We start from the raw sequence: 17,669 nt of genomic DNA, 5'->3' as shown, positions 1-17,669 counted from the left end.
GCAGGAGGCTGGTCCATGTTTAGTCCTGACTCTGGCACCAGCAGGAGGCTGGTCCATGTTTAGTCCTGACTCTGGGACCAGCGGGAGGCTGGTCCACGTTTAGTCCTGACTCTGGGACCTGCAGGAGGCCGGCCCATGTTTAGTCCTGACTCTGGGACCAGCAAGAGGCCGGCCCATGTTTAGTCCTGACTCTGGCACCAGCAGGAGGCCGGCCCATGTTTAGTCCTGACTCTAGCACCAGCAGGAGGCCGGCCCATGTTTAGTCCTGACTCTAGCACCAGCAGGAGGCCAGTCCATGTTTAGTCCTGACTCTGGGACCAGCAGGAGGCCGGCCCATGTTTAGTCCTGACTCTAGCACCAGCAGGAGGCCGGCCCATGTTTAGTCCTGACTCTAGCACCAGCAGGAGGCCGGTCCATGTTTAGTCCTGACTCTGGCACCAGCAGGAGGCCGGTCCATGTTTAGTCCTGACTCTAGCACCAGCAGGAGGCCGGCCCATGTTTAGTCCTGACTCTGGCACCAGCAGGAGGCCGGTCCATGTTTAGTCCTGACTCTGGCACCAGCAGGAGGCCGGTCCCTGAGGTCCTCAGAGTCTGATGTGGTTCATATGGCACTAACATGTCCGAGATGTACTTTGGTGCTAGGCCATGGAGAGACTTGTACACAAGCAGAGCTGCTTTAAAGTCCATTCTCTGAGCCACAGGAGCCAGTGCAGAGACCTGAGAACAGGACTAATGTGATGGTACTTCCTGGTTCTAGTCAGGACCGGAGCAGCAGCGTTCTAAAGTAATAAATAAGATTTATTACTCCCCTAAACAATTTTCATTTGTTTAGGTGACGTCAGCTGCTGACATAGAAGACCAGCCCTTAAACTGGAGACACATTCTCACAATGCGTTTGGGGGACCAGGGCCAGTCGAAATGTGACTTTTGATTCATCTTCCAGATCTGATTATACCTCCATGTGTTGACCGCCCTGTTTATGGATGGATACAGCGAGCAGCTGCTTTAAAAAAAAAAAAAATTGAGTTAACTAATTCACACAGGTTTTTAAAATGAATCATTTGCTATTTTGAAGTGCTCTGAAACTAGAAGATCTTAGAAGCCAAACACTGACACACTGACGGGTTTCTAATTAAAGTCCTTTGATCATGATTCATGACTATGATCATTTTTAGTGGCTGGTGTGCCACAGCATCTTTTCAACAAAGAACTCGCTGCCTCTCAAAAAAGAAAAACACTGGGCTGTGCCGCTTGTGGCTGAGTGGACAGCACATATGCCTGCTATGTGGGGCAGGCCAAAGCGTTATGACAATGTCCTGCATGTCATTCCCCAGTCTCATTCCCATGTCATGCTGCAATGCCCTGTCAAATATCCTAATCCTATCCAAATATCTAAAAAATCCTAAAAAACCCAAAACAAAACAAAAAAATTAAAATATGCTGCTGAATCCCACCTATAACACTGATTAAGGGGGGATCAGAGCAGAGCGTCTAGACTGCAGGAAAATAAAGATGACTCCAGTATGCCTGAATCATGCAAAATACAACTTTGAGAAGGAGAAACAATTAAACATTGGTTAAAAGCTCTTGCAAAATATGTCAACATTTAGCAGAAACTAATCCTTACTCTTCAGATTTACAGAGGGGATGTTATGTAAGTCTGAGCTTGTTCACAGCGTGGTCTAGCACTGACAACATTTGTATTTTAGTCTTGTTAACCAGTGTCTCTAGCGTGGCCTGCGCTGACAGCCTTTTCTCTGCACTGATTCCTGCGTCAGGAGTAGTTTATGCCAAAATCCCCAGAGCACATAAACACACTGCAAGCTCCAGTCTCCACTCCTCTCCGTACACACATACCCACACTATACTACCAGTACTGCATTGATAGTACTGTCATTAGCATGTACTGTAAGATACAACCGGCCAAAGGACATCAAGGCTGAAAGTGAGAGCTGAACAATTAGCTATTTTTCTGACAAGGATGGATCTCTTCTTCTATAAAGAGGAATACACGACGAATACAATTAGCTATTTGCAGAAGGGCAGCAGAATAATCCAATAGCTCTTTTTCCTGTCAAGCATTGCAATTGTGATTAGTCTTGGCATTTTTAAGCTTCTGTTCGTAGTACATTTTAAACAGAACATTAACATTTCAAGAAGACTGAATAATGAAGTGCTAAACAAGATTCACCAACATTTAAGAACATATAAACTCATGTAAACAAATGTAAACTTCAACAGCAAATCTGCATAAACTGCTCAAATAGCAGAAAAGCAGTGGAGTTGACCTTTATGCAACAACAAATACGTCATACAAAACCACAGCTGCGTTACAAAAATGATGATGAATGAGATGCTAAATCTCAGTTGGACTTTCATGGTTGGATAAAGGTCAATAAAATCAAACGCAAATTTGGCTTTGTTGCATCAAGTAATGGATAAAATGTCAATCAATTATTAACATTTGTAATTATTAGCAAGGGCCAAACATGAAAAAACTCAAATAAATCCTCTAACAACTGAAACAGGGCTTGTAAGAGTCTGAAACGTTTCATGTGTGTGCTAATATTGTTGTACTACATATCAATGTGATTTTGAGCTTTTAGTGCATTATAAGCAACGTTAGTTCACAGAAACTGATTCAATGTTTTCAAAGGATATTATGTCGCCAAAAAAATTGCAGCCATTACTTTTTGCGACTAGGAATGTCAAGATTATTTGATTAATCGAAAATCATGATTATTCAGGTCACAATATAATCGTAAGAACCAAATAATAATCGTGACAATTTTAGAAGCAAAATTAAGTATTTTTTGTTAAATTTACAGCGCAAAAAATTGACCTAAATGTAAATAACTTATTATTGTCTCTGCGTTTTTATCGCATTTTACTTTATTTTGTCTTTCAGAAAGTTAAATTCCGTAAACCTGCTCTCAAACTTGAAGAACAGAAACATGTCAGATGACAAAAATGAAAAAAATGAAAGATTTCACTGTTGTTTGGTCAATTATCATCGCAAGAATCACAATCTCGCAAATCACTCAAATTCGATATCGCGACATCCCCGTTTGCGACCGCTCACTTTTGTGACTTCGAATCTTCGAAAGAAAAGGCAGGAGAGGAGTGGGTGGAGAGAACAACATAAGAGTGGGTGAGGTTGGATACGGAGGAGGCCAAGGGTGAAAACAATCACGAGAAAGGAGGAGGAGCGGGACAGATTCAAATGGAAACAGGATGTGGAGTCAGAGTTTATCGAACCCGGGCAACAACATGGGGAGTGGGTGAGTGGGTCTATCTACAGGAGGAGAGAGTGGGGGGGCTTTGTGCAGGTGGCCACGACAGAAGGCATTCCACGAGTTACATTCTTTTGGACAAGTCGTTTCCTTTCAAGTGCTTGTACCAACACAGATTTTGAGGTGTGCTATATATTGTCTGCAAGATCAATAGCAAAAATGGCTGCAAAAAGGGGTGATAAAAAGTGATATTTTTGTGCTTTTGTGTTAAATTTACAAGCAATTCACTTTTTGAGCATAATTTAACCTAAGCCAACACATTTAAAAGGCACGTTTTTGCACGTTTCTGATGGACTGCAAACATATAAAGCGAATATCATTCTCTGGAGCGTACAAAAAATACTGATATTTGCATTTTTCTCATAATTCTCCTCCTCTACTCTGAGCGTGTGACCCAAACAGCTTGTGACTAATGTGTTTGACAGAGTGGGACACATCAGTGGAGCCTAAAGTTGTGTTAGTTGTAGCCCTCCTTGTCTATTTCCAACGCAAGCCATCTTTTGGTTAGCAGTGCGGCTCGGATCTCCTGCTGCTTGGCAACAGTGCGGACTGCCTGTGTGGGCGTTTGGTGTTGAGTGCCAGGCGAACGCACAAGGAGGGGCACAGTTACAGTTACGACTCCTCTGACTACGCACCCGGGCACCTGCTGTACCCTGCGCGCTGCAGATGTGAGGGGGGCGTAGCTGGGTTGGATCTCTTCAGTTCAAACAATTACAATGCATTTGAGCCGCGTGTGTGATGAAAACTGGAGGAATGCCCAGTGAGAAACTTGAAATTTGAGCGCAAGCATTAATTTACAGAAGTTTTGCAGTAAAAACGACAGAAATGGTTGGAATCAAATTGAAATAGCAATTTAGATGGTTGGATTAAGCAAATCTGCAAAAGACTGCAATTCTTTATATAGTAATGCCATCTGCAAAACGCTAAACTGTGTGGAGTCTTGTAAGAAACCTGCTAACCCTGCAAACCCTTTGTCCAAACATTTATTCTGTAATGCGAGTGATTCTGGTTTAGCAGTTTATATTTCAGTCTTTACTCAAATGCACCTGGATGTGTTTAAAATGTGCTCTGTGAACTAGACTTTGGAAACATTTCTAATTGCAATCTTATTAACGAGCATTACAATCACAATTAGCTCTGACATTTATGTTTTAAAGCGATTAAATTCACAATGCACACGTTAACATTTGAGAGAAGACGGGAATCTGAATCAATCATCATTTGTAGACGCCTAAACTGATTTACTACTCGAGACAATCCAAATAGCGATTTTGATTCGATTGCGATTACTCCTTGACTTCTACAGTGAACTAAAACTGCATTTCAATAAAGTAAATCACCTATAGTATAAAGTATTGCAGTGGTTTTCTGAGGATTTCGCTCCGTTCCCGTCTTCAGTGCGACCCCATCGAGCGTCACCAGCCCTGGCTCAGTCTTTCACCCCGCTCCGGCTCCTCTCCTCCCACCCTCGCTCTATCTCTCCGCGCTGCTCTGTCTCTCGCCCACAGAGTTCTTCACTCACAGCGTTCCCACGGTAACCAGTCTCCCTATTCTGCTCCGCGCAACGTATTTGACAAACATCCCACCTCAGAAGTGCCACTTATCTGCATTTAAATGGCAAAGACAATGAACAGAGTCATAGTGGCCGTTTAAACAACTCGCTGCAGACGCGCCTTTGTCGATTACGGCGTGCAGCGCTGCTTGAAAGTGGGAGGGTCGTGAGTGAGCCTTTTGATACACGGACTTCGCATGGTAACAAAGCACTTATTTACCACCATCTTTACACAGCTGCTATTCAAAAAGGCAAGGAAGTGCGAGGCAAAAGCTGAAGAAGTGAGAGATGTTTGCGGAGTGACCGAGCCGACCGCACACCCTCGGGGACAGCGGCTGTATGAGGAGGCTGAAATGAAAATATAGTATCTGACTTGTGCTTCAGCCCTTCGGTTTCCACAGCAACAACAGTAGATCTTTCTCTTTCTCTCCTGCACCCACCAAGGCCGGTTCTCTCACTGTTCCTCTGTAAAACGTTATAGCACCACTGATCTCATTAACCCTTTGAGACCAAAACAGTGTTATGACATAATGCCCAATATTTGACACAGGATTCATATGGTGGAACTGGTTAAAGATACTCCGTGTAACTTTTCTGGGTGGGGTTGGCCACCTGCTTGTCTCCGTGGAGTTATTGTTTTGCTTGAAATGCTTAATAATAATAATGAATGCTCAATAATGCATTACTGACACTAAGAACAAATTGTTCATTGTGACAAAACTGGTGACAAGATTGTTTTAGTCACAGAAACACCAAAAACAGAATAAATTAAAAGGTAAATAATGCCGTACTGTGGAGCATCCCAAGCAAAGCGATAACAAGCAGGTGGGGGACCCTTCTAAACCTTCATGGGCAAAAACAGATTATAGTTAATGCGTGTAATGTACTCTTTGAATACAAATGTTTTCAAATATGAAATCTGTTTTAGTGCAATAAACTAAACATGAAGTATATGAAATGACAAAAGATAAATAAGAAAAAAAAGATAATTGTCGTCATCTTTTTATTAACTTAAAATGGGCAGCAATAATTAAACAGAATAATTGAGTACTGAACAAGACAAAAGACATTTCCCACAAAAACTGTGGCATTATTGAATCAAAATGGCACAAAGATGAATTACTACTTTGTACTCTTTATCAATACAGTAATACAAATAATTCCGATAAATATTGCCTTTCTAGAGGTATTCACTCAGCATTGTACCTTAAAACAACTCAATTTCCGATATGAAGAATCGTTTTCAAATTGGAAAAATAATCCCTGACAAGTTGACAACCTTAATGGAAGAACACCTTTGCCTTCTTGATTAAGAGTGTCGGCTTATAGCACAAGATTACTGATTAACACTGATTATCTCAACAGAAGAATGATTTTGCATGATTTACCGAGGAAACTACAACCCAGCATCCCATCGTGGTAAATAGGCCCATCTGCACATAGACGCCGTCATATGTCGCACTCTTCTAGAGACTATTATTGATTCCTCTTCACTAATAATACAAAATGTGTCATTTCTGTGTGGTGTGTCGGGAGTGCTCAGCGACATGTGATGAATAACGCGCTCCGCCACTCGTAAACAGGAGTGGAGCTCAGAAGAAATTCACTTTCCACCCACCAACATGCCCATTATTTAAATTTACACCCAGTTACTCAAAGCAATTAGCACTTGGAGGTTTTCTGCATTTTAACCATTGTAAAGTCTTTCTTAAAGGGATAACTCTAAACGCCCACAAGTCAAGGAAAGTTGTTGTTGAATTATAAGTGGCATAGTTTATGTAAGTTCAGACATAATGCCAAAATAAATACACTGTACAAATTGCCACCACCTGCCTGTCTCTATGGAATTGTTATTGCTTTGTCGGGAATATTCCACAGCAAATACATGTATTCTGTGTGTACATGTATTTTATACTGTGATCAGCGTCATCTCACCACACATCTGGCCTGTAACTTGGCCTGGGGGAGTTTGTCTTCATGGAGATAGATATAGATTAATGTCATACTGTGGAATATTCAAGGTGAATCAATCATTTTTCCATGGAGACAAGCGGGTGACGTGCCCTCCCACAGCGCACCTTCAAATCAGTGTTTTACGTCTACCGTTTTAGATTGATTTAAAAGTTTACTGTGTTCAATAACAACCATTCAGTTTAAACTACAAACTGTTCAACAACTACAGTAAACACAGACTTTGAAGACATGGAGAAGAATAAAGGGGTCACCTGCTGTATTCTATCAACAGAACAATGGGTTTACTTCTCTGTGGTAATGCTACTATGTCACGATGTTTGAAAATTATTACTCTTATTTAATTAGATGTCTTTGAAATACACATCTGCGAGGATATATCTTAAAACAGGGAAAAAGTTTTCATTTGAGTTTTGAGTGTTTTGACTGAACAATTGGGGTTGATGTAGTTCAATGGAACATACACACCCAAAGTACATGAGTTTTGAGTTTATTCCAGGTCTCTGGATTATATTTTGTATCCCATTGCAAGAATATTTCAGTGCCTTGGTGGAGGTTTACGTGCTCAAAGTGCAGTGGTTCTACATTTATTTGCACACGAGCAACAAATACGGCGTTTCAGTTGCATGCCCTAAAACAATACTACCATATTTAATAACAAATATAAGTTGATTTATGAGTTACACAGAACCAACTTAAGTTTTTAATGAAAAGCAATATAAGCTCTAAGCGCAAAGAGCAAACAAGTGGCGAGGAAGAGAATAGCACAAGTAATTTCTGCTGCTTCTCTGAGTCATATCTGCAGCAGTGGAAACAGAAGCCGTGAGGGGGAGAGGATGAGTGTGTCCGTGGGTATGTGAGAGCGGCTGTGAGGGCGGGTGGGGTTCAGATACATGTGGAGCAAAATCAACCAAACGAGCCCCAACATAAAAGGGTCACACTGGAGAATTTGATGAGGGGGTAATGTGGATATACGGCTGAGGCACTAATCCAAATGAATCCTGTTTGATTGAATTTCATCACACTTATTGAGGCTATATACAACATGTTTGGGTTTAGTCGCAGCACACATGCTACATTCAGTATTTTGCGATTGACTCTTTGCTCTAGCAACTTGTTGAATGTCTCCCCACGCTCTAAATCCCCATTTCACACAGCGTACTATTCCTTTCCAGTAAAACATGCAGGCCAGAAATATTCAAAAATCTTTTATCCAAACATTATTTCTCCTCGGTTAAAGGTGGGAATGTTCCACAATAAAGCATTTCACCTGCCAATCTCAAAGTGTCTTTAACAGGGTCACAAAACGAACCTGTAACTTTGCCTGCTTGTCTCCATGGAGATAGATGAAAATACAAAGAAGACAAGCAACAGGAGTTACATAGAACAGAGTTACCAAGTTACATATAGAGAATGATAAAAAACATCAAACAGATTTCCTTAACCATATCCACATGTCAAAACATAGAACATAATGTTATGACATCACATGCGCAAAACAAATTAGCCCAATCTGCCACAGCAAGTGAAAAACGGAAGAGTCGAGAGCCTGAGAGGATGCACTCAGGGCAGAGAGGAAGAGAGCCGCAAAGGATGATGGGACATGGAGGAGAGAGGACTAAAGTGGATTCATCAAGCTCTTGTGACACAGAAATTAAAGTCAAGAAGGACGTATTTTGACTTAATAACAACCCAGATCTGCCCTGATGAAAACACTTGTGCGTGATACTTAGGCCATTATGTTTCCACTGTTCTAATGCACCGTGTTGAAACATGCACTGCATCAGCGTTACGTGTGTTGTTGCATTTTCAAATGCACTGTGATACTAGTGAAAGTTTGTGACATATGACACTGAGGTGACTTTGTTCTTCAAATGCACAAGGTTAATAAATGTGCATTGTCCCAGGTAACGACAAAAACTTGTAAGAACAAAAACTTGTGATGGTTCAAGGTAAATACTCATAACAAGTAACAATAATATTAATAATAATAATATATTATTATTAATTATATCATGTTACTTTTTATGTTAATGCTGTGTGTTACTGTGTTTGTTAAATGCATCTTTATAATTGTTGTCAATCTTGAGTGCACAGAAAGGCACTTAATAAAATAAATTATAATAATTGTTATTTATTACTGCTTACCTACAATGTACTAACTCAGCTGCACATGGAGTCAAAATTCTATTGCAGCTTTAATCATAGGTTTAGTGACTAAAGCGAGTTCCACACCGTCGCGGCCGAAGCGTCCAGTTTACATTCGAAGTCTATGGTAAACGCGCGTCGAGCTCGTAGTGCGTTATCCGCGGCGCGATTTCTTAGTTTTTGCGGCGCGATTGGTGCGTGTTTTTACGCTCACAACGCTTTGAGCGCGCGTATGAGCTGGCCGAGGCGACGAAAGCGGCTTACGCGACGCGTTCAGATATGTTGAGGTCTCTGCCGCTGAAGCGTAGCAGCCGCCAGCAGCCAATCAGAGCTGACGCTCCAGTGACGTACATACGAACGTATTGCTCCTCGCATTTCCAGTATTCCCCGTGGAATTCCCCAAGAAGCGCCACTTTTTCCTTGCTCGTCAACAATGGCAGGCGAACGATTGATTGTGGCTGTTTGTGGGAGAAAGGAGCTGTACGATGTATTCACGGTGGAAAACAGAGACAGAAACAAACCAAAAATGCGAAAACAACACTCTCGATATCCGCCATTTTACACAATGAAAGGCCACACCGTCAACAACTCCACTGCGCATGTACATGCGCAGAGAGCTCAAGCGCACCATACGCGCGCCTGTGTACAGTGGCCGGGGCATCGACAGCGCGCGTCCAGTGCGTAAACCTTTCAAATGTACACGCGCTCAAATTCTGCGTCGGGCGCGATTAGGCCGCTGCGGTCTGTACGTAGCTTAAGGGCAACAAAACCAAAACCTTTTATTTTTTTAAACGTCCTTCCATTGTGTGGAAATTTACGGCGGTGAAAACATGTTTAAAAATATAGTTGATAATGATAGGACTTTAGTGACTATTTATCTTCTATTATAAAGCTGGAAAATGTTTTAATTCTTGGGGATTTTAACATTTGGGTCGATGGCTCATCATGCCCTGCAAAGGATCTTTTAACATTGACTGAAACATTTAACTTTGAGCAGCATGTTTCAGGTCCCACTCACCAAAAGGGACACACTTTAGAGCTGGTGTTTTCACTTGGCCTGAGTGTTGCTAACCTCTGTGTGGAGGATGTCCATATGAGCGATCATAGCTGTGTTTTATTTGAATTGAACTTTTCTCCTGAGCCTGTGCCCTCAAACATCAGGTCTCAGAGGCGCATTATCACTGCAAATACAGCCGTCCAATTTTCTGCTGTATTTGATCCTCATTTGTTTATGAATTGTCTTGATGTGGACAGTTTAATTAATTCCTTTAACAGCCAATGTTTATCCATTTTAGATCAGGTGGCACCTGTAAAATCCACTGTGTCATCACAGAAAAAAGCTTGTCCTTGGATAAATGAAGATATCCTAAACCTAAAGAGACTATGTCGGAAAACTGAGCGTCTGTGGAAAACCTCCAGTCTTGAGGTCCATAGGTTACACCTCAGAGATCTTGTGTCATCTTACAATGAAATGATGGAAAGTTCCAGATCTGATTACTTCCGTCAGCTAATAACATCCAACAAGAAAAACCCCAAAGTGTTGTTTGACACTATAAATTCTATTGTTTGTCCTTCAGCTGTAGTGACTCCTGTTTCCTGCAAAGCTGACAGCAATGAATTCCTCAGGTTCTTTATCGATAAGATCAAGATGATCAAAGACCAAATCCCACTCCCATTGTCTGATAAACCTGTTTCTGTGGAGCCTGTTTCCCAAAACTGGTCTTCTTTTAAGCCTGTCACTCTAGAAGACATCTCAGCTCTGGTGACCAAGATGAAACCCTTCTCTTGTACATCAGATGCCCTTCCCTGCAGGCTCTTCCTCAAAGTGTTTGATGTTATTGGCCCCTGGGTTACCAAAATGGTAAATCTCTCTCTTTCTACTGGTGTGTTTCCTGGTCCATTTAAACATGCCATAGTTGAGCCTTTACTGAAAAAAACAAACTTGGACCCGACAGACCTCAAAAGTTTCAGACCCATATCAAAGCTCCCGTTCATGTCCAAGATCCTAGAGAAGGTGGTCTCTGAACAATTGTCCGATTTCCTTGATCAGTCAAACATTCACGACTCTTTTCAATCTGGTTTCCGCAAACATCATTCTACGGAGACCGCATTGTTGAAAGTGTCCAGTGACATTATGATGTCTGCTGATTCTGGGAAATGCACTGTTCTAGTTTTGTTGGATCTGTCTGCAGCCTTTGACACTGTCGACCATCATATCCTGTTGAACAGACTGAGGGACCTGATTGGACTATCGGGGTCAGTTCTTCATTGGTTTTCCTCATATTTATCTGGTCGGAGCTTTAGTGTTGCTGCAAACCAAATAATGTCCGACTCAGCTGATCTGTTGTGTGGAGTTCCTCAGGTCTCCGTCTTGGGTCCCGTCCTATTTCTGCTTTATATAATTCCCCTGGGAATGATCATTAAAGAGTTTAGTGATGTGTCCTATCACCTGTTCGCTGACGATATTCAGCTATATTGCTCTTTTAAACCTTCTGAGATCCAGAAGCTGAAATCATTGGTCAGTTGTTTAGTGCAAATAAAACAATGGCTGAGTCAAAACTCCTTGCAGCTAAATGCTGACAAAACAGAAACTCTGATTATTGCCCCTGATGATGCCATTCCAGGGATAAACCAGTGCTTGGGTGTTTTAGGCCAGACTGCTAAACCAAGTCTTAGAAACTTGGGTGTTGTCTTTGACAAAGACATGTCTTTAGAGCACCACTCCAAGCTGTTGACGAGGAACTGTTTCTTTCAGTTGAGGAAAATCTCTAAGCTCAGGAAAATGGTGTCTCAAAATGACCTGGAAGTTATAATTCATGCATTTGTGTCTTCACGTTTAGACTATTGTAACAGCTTGTTTTCCTGTCTTAACAAGAAGGAACTCTCTCGTCTGCAGCTGGTCCAGAACTCTGCAACGAGGATCTTGACCCGCACAAATAGAAGGGCCCACATTTCACCCATTCTTAAAGCCCTTCACTGGCTGCCGGTCTCCTACCGGATACAGTTTAAAATTCTTGTTTTAACTTTTAGAGCTTTAAATGGTCAGGTCCCATCGTACATCAGCGATCTGATTAAACCGTACGCTCCCTCTCGCTCACTAAGGTCCTTGGATCAGAAACTGTTGTTGGTTCCTCGCACCCGTTTTCGGACCAGAGGAGACCGATCCTTCCAGGCTGTTGCCCCCAGACTCTGGAACGATCTTCCGTTCTCCCTACGGTCACTGGACTCAGTTACTGCTTTTAAGGGTCAGCTTAAAACCTTTTTATTTAGTCAAGCCTTTTAAATGCACTTGTTTTACGGACTGATTTTACTGTATATTGTTGTATATGTATTGTTCACTGTAAGTTTTTTGTGTTTTTATTGTTTTATTCTGTGTTTTGTGAAGCACTTTGTGACCTCTGTCTGTGAAAGGTGCTATATAAATAAAATGTACTTACTTACTTACTTATAGTTGTTGTATTGGTCCTCCTGTGAACACTAATATATGAGCAGAAAGGTCCCCCCAGCAGTGAAGGGTGTCATATCATCCCGACAGGACGCGGGCGACTGGAGCTGTCTAATAACGGACATCACAGGTGAATTCTGACACATGCACATGCTCCCAGAGGCAAGTAACAATTACCACTGCAGGGCTGGTGGTAATTATACTGTGGTCAAAATAATTAATCTTTCATGCAGTTAGCATGTCCCACCTTCTGTGTGGGTTACAAAGTTCACATGCAGGACATGTGCATTACAGGACAACATTATAGAAGACAAGATGCTTAAGTGACTAAATGAGCTTTTAATTATGTGCTACTCCTGGATATACCAGATCATCAGCATTTTTAAAATAATATTACGTTGAGCTGGCCCCTGTCCAGGGTGTACCCCGTCTAAGGCCCAAAGTCACTGGGACAGGCTCCAGTCACCCTCGACCCCGAACGGGAACAAGTGGTAGAAAACAATGAATGAATCACTAGGTTTTTCATCTACCATTTGTGCACAAAAATTAAAAAATGAGCCCATGTTGAACCCATTTGAGGTCAAAAGATCATGTAAAGTGGTTGAAAGTGCATTGAAAAACTAGTCAGTTCTAAATATTTTGGTGCTAACAAAGCTTTTACTATGGGACAGATATGTTATGTAATACCCAGAGTTTTCGAGCTAATTAAAAATGCCAATAAAAAGCTAGGTGAAAATAGAAATTTGCCGAGCACTCAAGCCACAAATGCAGGACAAATCAGGATAAGTCAGACATAAATGAATCAATCGAAATACAACTATGAGTAGGATAATGATGGGGGAACAAATAACATGGTTAAAAGCTCATGAATATAGTTGTTATATAATAAGTTTCCCGTCATAAGGGCCCAGCCAGAAGATGTTAATATTAATAAAGTGCACTAGCGCGACCTTTCTTGAAATAACACCAAAACACATCCAACACAGGGTGCTGTGGACATGCACGACATTATGGGAAACATTTGGCCCCAGGCTTGCTGCTCACATGGTTCCCCCTTACAACGACGTTCAGGAGGATTAGAATCAGGCAAAAATGTGGGGCTGATGTTAAAAGCGCCCGCTCGGAGATGATGAACAACAGACAGAGTTATAGATGCAGATCCAAAACAAAACAGCAAAAACTCTATGAGTAAAAATACTTGAATTCAATTCATTATCTTGATTTCAGTAGTTCTGACCATTTTCTTGTTTCAATTAAAAGTACCTGTCTGTGGAGTATAGGGGATTATTTTGACTGCTCTTGAATTTACCTAAGTGTAGTTCCAACTCAACAACAGACATTGTCTTGCGCTTTTTGCCTGACCAGCCAGTCCCAACACGTTTTGACAGACTACTTTACAAAACCATAAGGGTCTGGGATCCAACCCAGTCGCTCCAATTTCCAAAGGGAGTGATTGACATGGGGATTAACCAATTACAAACGCATTGTCCGTTTGTGTCTAAACAAACATGGCGACTTTAATACAGGAAAAAAATAAAATAACAGACTGAGAAACGTTGCCGACTTCTGCTGAGTCAACAAGCGACGCACTGTTCTGAATGTTCTGAAAATATTTGAGATGTTTTGGATCATTCGTCCATATCAAAACAAATATGGCTGCTTGTTGGGGAAAAAAGGCTCAAAATATCAAAAGGGACTAAAACACATTGCTGATTTTTGCAGAATCAACAAGCAAAGCCCAAAACTATTGATTTGAGGTTAGAGAATTGTTTTTGTTTTTCTAAATGATAGATGTCCAATGAGCTAACTCGTTCCACATGCGGCACAGAAATATACAAATCTGATTGCACGGCACGCTTCGAGTTTGAAGAAATGTGTTTTCTGGATCCCAGGACAACAAAGGGCAGCTCTGCCGGAGTCCAGCATGTACTGGGAACAGGTCTGACTTACTTCCAGCATCAACAGACAAATCCTTTCCCAGATATGTTATATTTATTTTTCAAAATCAAGACCAACTAACCAACATTTAAAAAAACTTCGGCTGAATTCCAGCTATTTTTGCAGTGCCCTGAAGTAAACTGCAGTTTCGGGCAGACATGAGGAAGCACAAACGACAGCAGCAGAGTCATGTGTGCTCAGGCTTCCCTCTCTGTGCACACCGCCCTGTGACAGATGGGCACGCAGTGTGTGTATGTTCCACCTTTTCTCAATTCGACTGTGGCACGCTGAGTAAGGTCGCCGTCACTATCACCCCCTGTTTTTTTTATTTTCATGTCCCATTCCCACATCACCCCTCCGTCTGCAAAGGCTAAGCTAATTTTATGAATTTCAATAAACATCAAAGTCCTCCATCAAAGTGAAAGTCACTGACCCAAGCTAATAATCAATTAGAGGTTTATCGGGGTCACAGCGAGACATCAACAGAATGACTGGCAGTTAAAGGACTCCTGATTACATGTGACACTTTTTATTATGCGCTTGTCTGAGCCTGGACCTAAAGTCAGCTGCAGCTACAGGCCATTAGCAAGCGAGGATCAGCAAGATCTACATTTGTGTGTGTTTAGCACCCACATAAATAACTAATATGTGCTTGAGACTAATGACTAAGGCATCCTTGGGGGAGAGGGGAGGGGGCACAGAGGCAGACAGCTGAGGAAGTGACAGCTCTAATCGATAGGGGATTCGGTCAAGTTGAGAAGATCATTGACGAGGGATTTGGGAAGGTAAATAGTCTTCACACTGAGCAGGGTTCTGATAACTGCTGAAGGGACTGTTTGAGGAAGATGTTTTTGCACAAGGCCTGGTGGTTTGTGTTCTCATGTGTCATATTCCCTGTGTACTGAATTCACTTGAGTTGCTGCCTACTCACAGAGCTTAATGCTTGCAGAACAAAAGCCAACTCTATTGGAGAGAGCTTGAATTTGCGTGTGTGTTCTGATGTCAGGGACAGATGCACATGCTGTGTGCCAAAGCTGTGTTTGCAGCCTCTTATTTCAGGTCAGCCTTGAGAAAGAAAAGGTCTTGGACAAAAAAAATGTGTTTTAAAGAAATTAAAGAAACTGTGAAATCATAAAAAAAAGGGCTCTACTTCCAGCTTAGATCTGCTGCACTACTACACTCCTACGCACTGATCACTTCATAATGATCCGAGCATTACTTCCACCTGTACGCTGTCAAAATCACATGAAAAATCCAACCTATTCTCTCACAGTGCATTCATATTCCTCGTCTGGGCTTTGGAGCTATTTCAGCCGGAATTACTGTGGTGACTGCAGGCCGCAGCCTCATCTCACCTGTCATCATGTCATTCAACATGATGACAGATGTTTTCACTAGATAATTGAGGTTCTAGTTTCTCAACTCAAACCCTCTTATGTGTCTATCTGACCACATCATTGTGTCATGTAGTGTTTTGGCTGCTATCATAGAGCTGAGCCCAGTATGTACTGAGTGTGAGCTGTAAAAGACTTACTTCCTGCGTATGGTGGTGCTGGAGTTGGTGTCTGTGCTGTCAGTGCGCTCCAGGCGGTCGCGGTCAGCGGGATTGGAGCTACAGGACAGGCCCCTGGTCAGCCTGCTCAGGGTCCTGCGCTCCCTGGCCCCTGGAGCTCCGGCTGAGGCCTGAGAAGTGGAGGTGTTTGCCGAGCCGTGGATGGAGAGGGGCAGCGGCTGACTGTTGTGGTTGTGCTCTGGGGGGTCAGGCACTGTGGTCCGGGGGCCTCTCTCCTGCCTCAGGTCCTGGTTCTCCTGGCTGACCCGGTCCAGCTGGCCTTCCAGCTCTTCTATGCGGCGCCGCTGCGTCTCCAGGAGCTTGGCCTGGCTCTCGATGATGTTGTTGAGCTCCAGCAGGTACTCCACGGCACGGTTGGGGCATTTAGGGCTGGTCTCCATGATGGCAGCCCTTATCCCTCTGGGGCCGGGCGCCGCCACGGTGAGGACCCCGTGGGGCTAAGATCCACCCCCCCCACCAGCCCTGAAGAGTGGGGGGAGGGAGGGACCAAAGCACCCTCTGAAAAAAGTTTACTTTATGCCTCAGGTCTTTATGAACAAGCCACAGTGACTAAAACATTTACACCATACGAATCTACATCATCCAAAATCACAGGAGGAAAAAGTGCATTGTCTTGTGTTTGTGGCCATCAAAGTGAAGGAGAGAGTCTTGATCTCAAACAGAAGAAAGAAGAGAGGCTCAGATCACCTGAAGTCATTTTTGAGTCTGTAACACTTACCAAGGGAAGTGAAGGAGTCTTACACTGGATTCATTTAAGTACATGGCATTTGATGGTGAAACTTGAAAGGGAAGGAGCTTGTCACATAAAACATTTCATTAATAAATCCCCTCTGACCTGTGCCATTTCAGGTGTTTGCCGCTGCTTTGAACAAATAACTTTCTGTACCACATGGGGGAAAGGGGAAGGGGTGATGAAGGTGCGGCTCCAGCAGATGTACCTCTAATAATCAGTCTGTGTCAATCATTGCATAACACAGAAATTCTTCTCCCTCCCACGTTGAACATCCCCGCAGTCTATCATCGTTGCTTTCAACCCATGGTTTTCTGTGCCTTTAGCGCACGAAGCATAAACCAAAGTCACTTGTGAAGTTCATCATTGAGGGTTAAATTCTTCCCTGAGCTCCGGGGAAACTACATCCTAAAGCAGCGAGTGGAGCGGTGTCCCGGCACGCGGGAGACTCTGCAGTGTTCATCCGAGAAGACGGTCCAGATCCCGGTCACGAAACACATCCATCAGTGGTATTCTGAGAGCGAGTGAAACTTCAATATCTACGGAATCTTAACTGCACTTGAAGGTTTGTCGATGTTCCCGCTTTTTCCTCAAACGATGATTTATAAAGTTGAGATGTTTCTGCGCAGTATTCCGTCCAAAAGTGCAGCAGCGCGGCTCCTTTAGCGGTGGCGCACTAAAAGAGTGGTGTTTTGACGAGCGCGTGAGGAGATGACAGGCGCGTGCCGTGCGCTTCTTTCTATGGAGCGCAGATCTGTAAAGTGCACAGGAATCATGCGCATCCGGGAATACTTTTCAAAATAAAACCCAACAGTAACGGTGATCCGCTCTGATGGTGGGTGGTGTCATGAAAGTTGTAGGCGTATTTGTTGTGCGTTATGACACTGCGGAGAACAAAACATTATCATGGATGTTTTATGTCTTAAAACAAATCCCAAAAATAAGACTTATTTTCATGGTTTGGTTGGATAATAGCACATTTAACTTTATACCACTCTGAAGTGCTGTTGAGCGCAAAT

At 42.7% G+C, this 17,669-nt stretch overlaps 1 protein-coding gene across 7 annotated transcripts in view; it reads right to left on the bottom strand.

The window, feature by feature from the left end:
- The window catches only part of iqsec2b (IQ motif and Sec7 domain ArfGEF 2b), a 43,725-nt gene extending 26,335 nt beyond the window's left edge, over positions 1–17,390 (bottom strand). For 5 of the 7 annotated variants that reach the window (XM_072449019.1, XM_072449023.1, XM_072449020.1 and 2 more), the window contains exon 1: positions 15,882–17,389. In XM_072449019.1, the coding sequence (XP_072305120.1) occupies positions 15,882–16,300 (419 nt within the window). In that variant the 5' untranslated portion in view covers positions 16,301–17,389. Of the gene's footprint in view, positions 1–15,881 lie in introns of all 7 variants that reach the window. The other 2 variants (XM_072449028.1, XM_072449021.1) reach the window with 2 other exon arrangements.
- Positions 17,391–17,669: the final 279 nt, after the last annotated feature.

The sequence above is a fragment of the Eucyclogobius newberryi genome, unplaced genomic scaffold, assembly GCF_026437365.1.
Source record: "Eucyclogobius newberryi isolate DKJ021-1_F unplaced genomic scaffold, fEucNew1.0.hap1 SCAF_17, whole genome shotgun sequence".
Taxonomy (NCBI): domain Eukaryota; kingdom Metazoa; phylum Chordata; class Actinopteri; order Gobiiformes; family Gobiidae; genus Eucyclogobius; species Eucyclogobius newberryi.
This window is presented reverse-complemented; position numbering and strand designations above follow the sequence as displayed.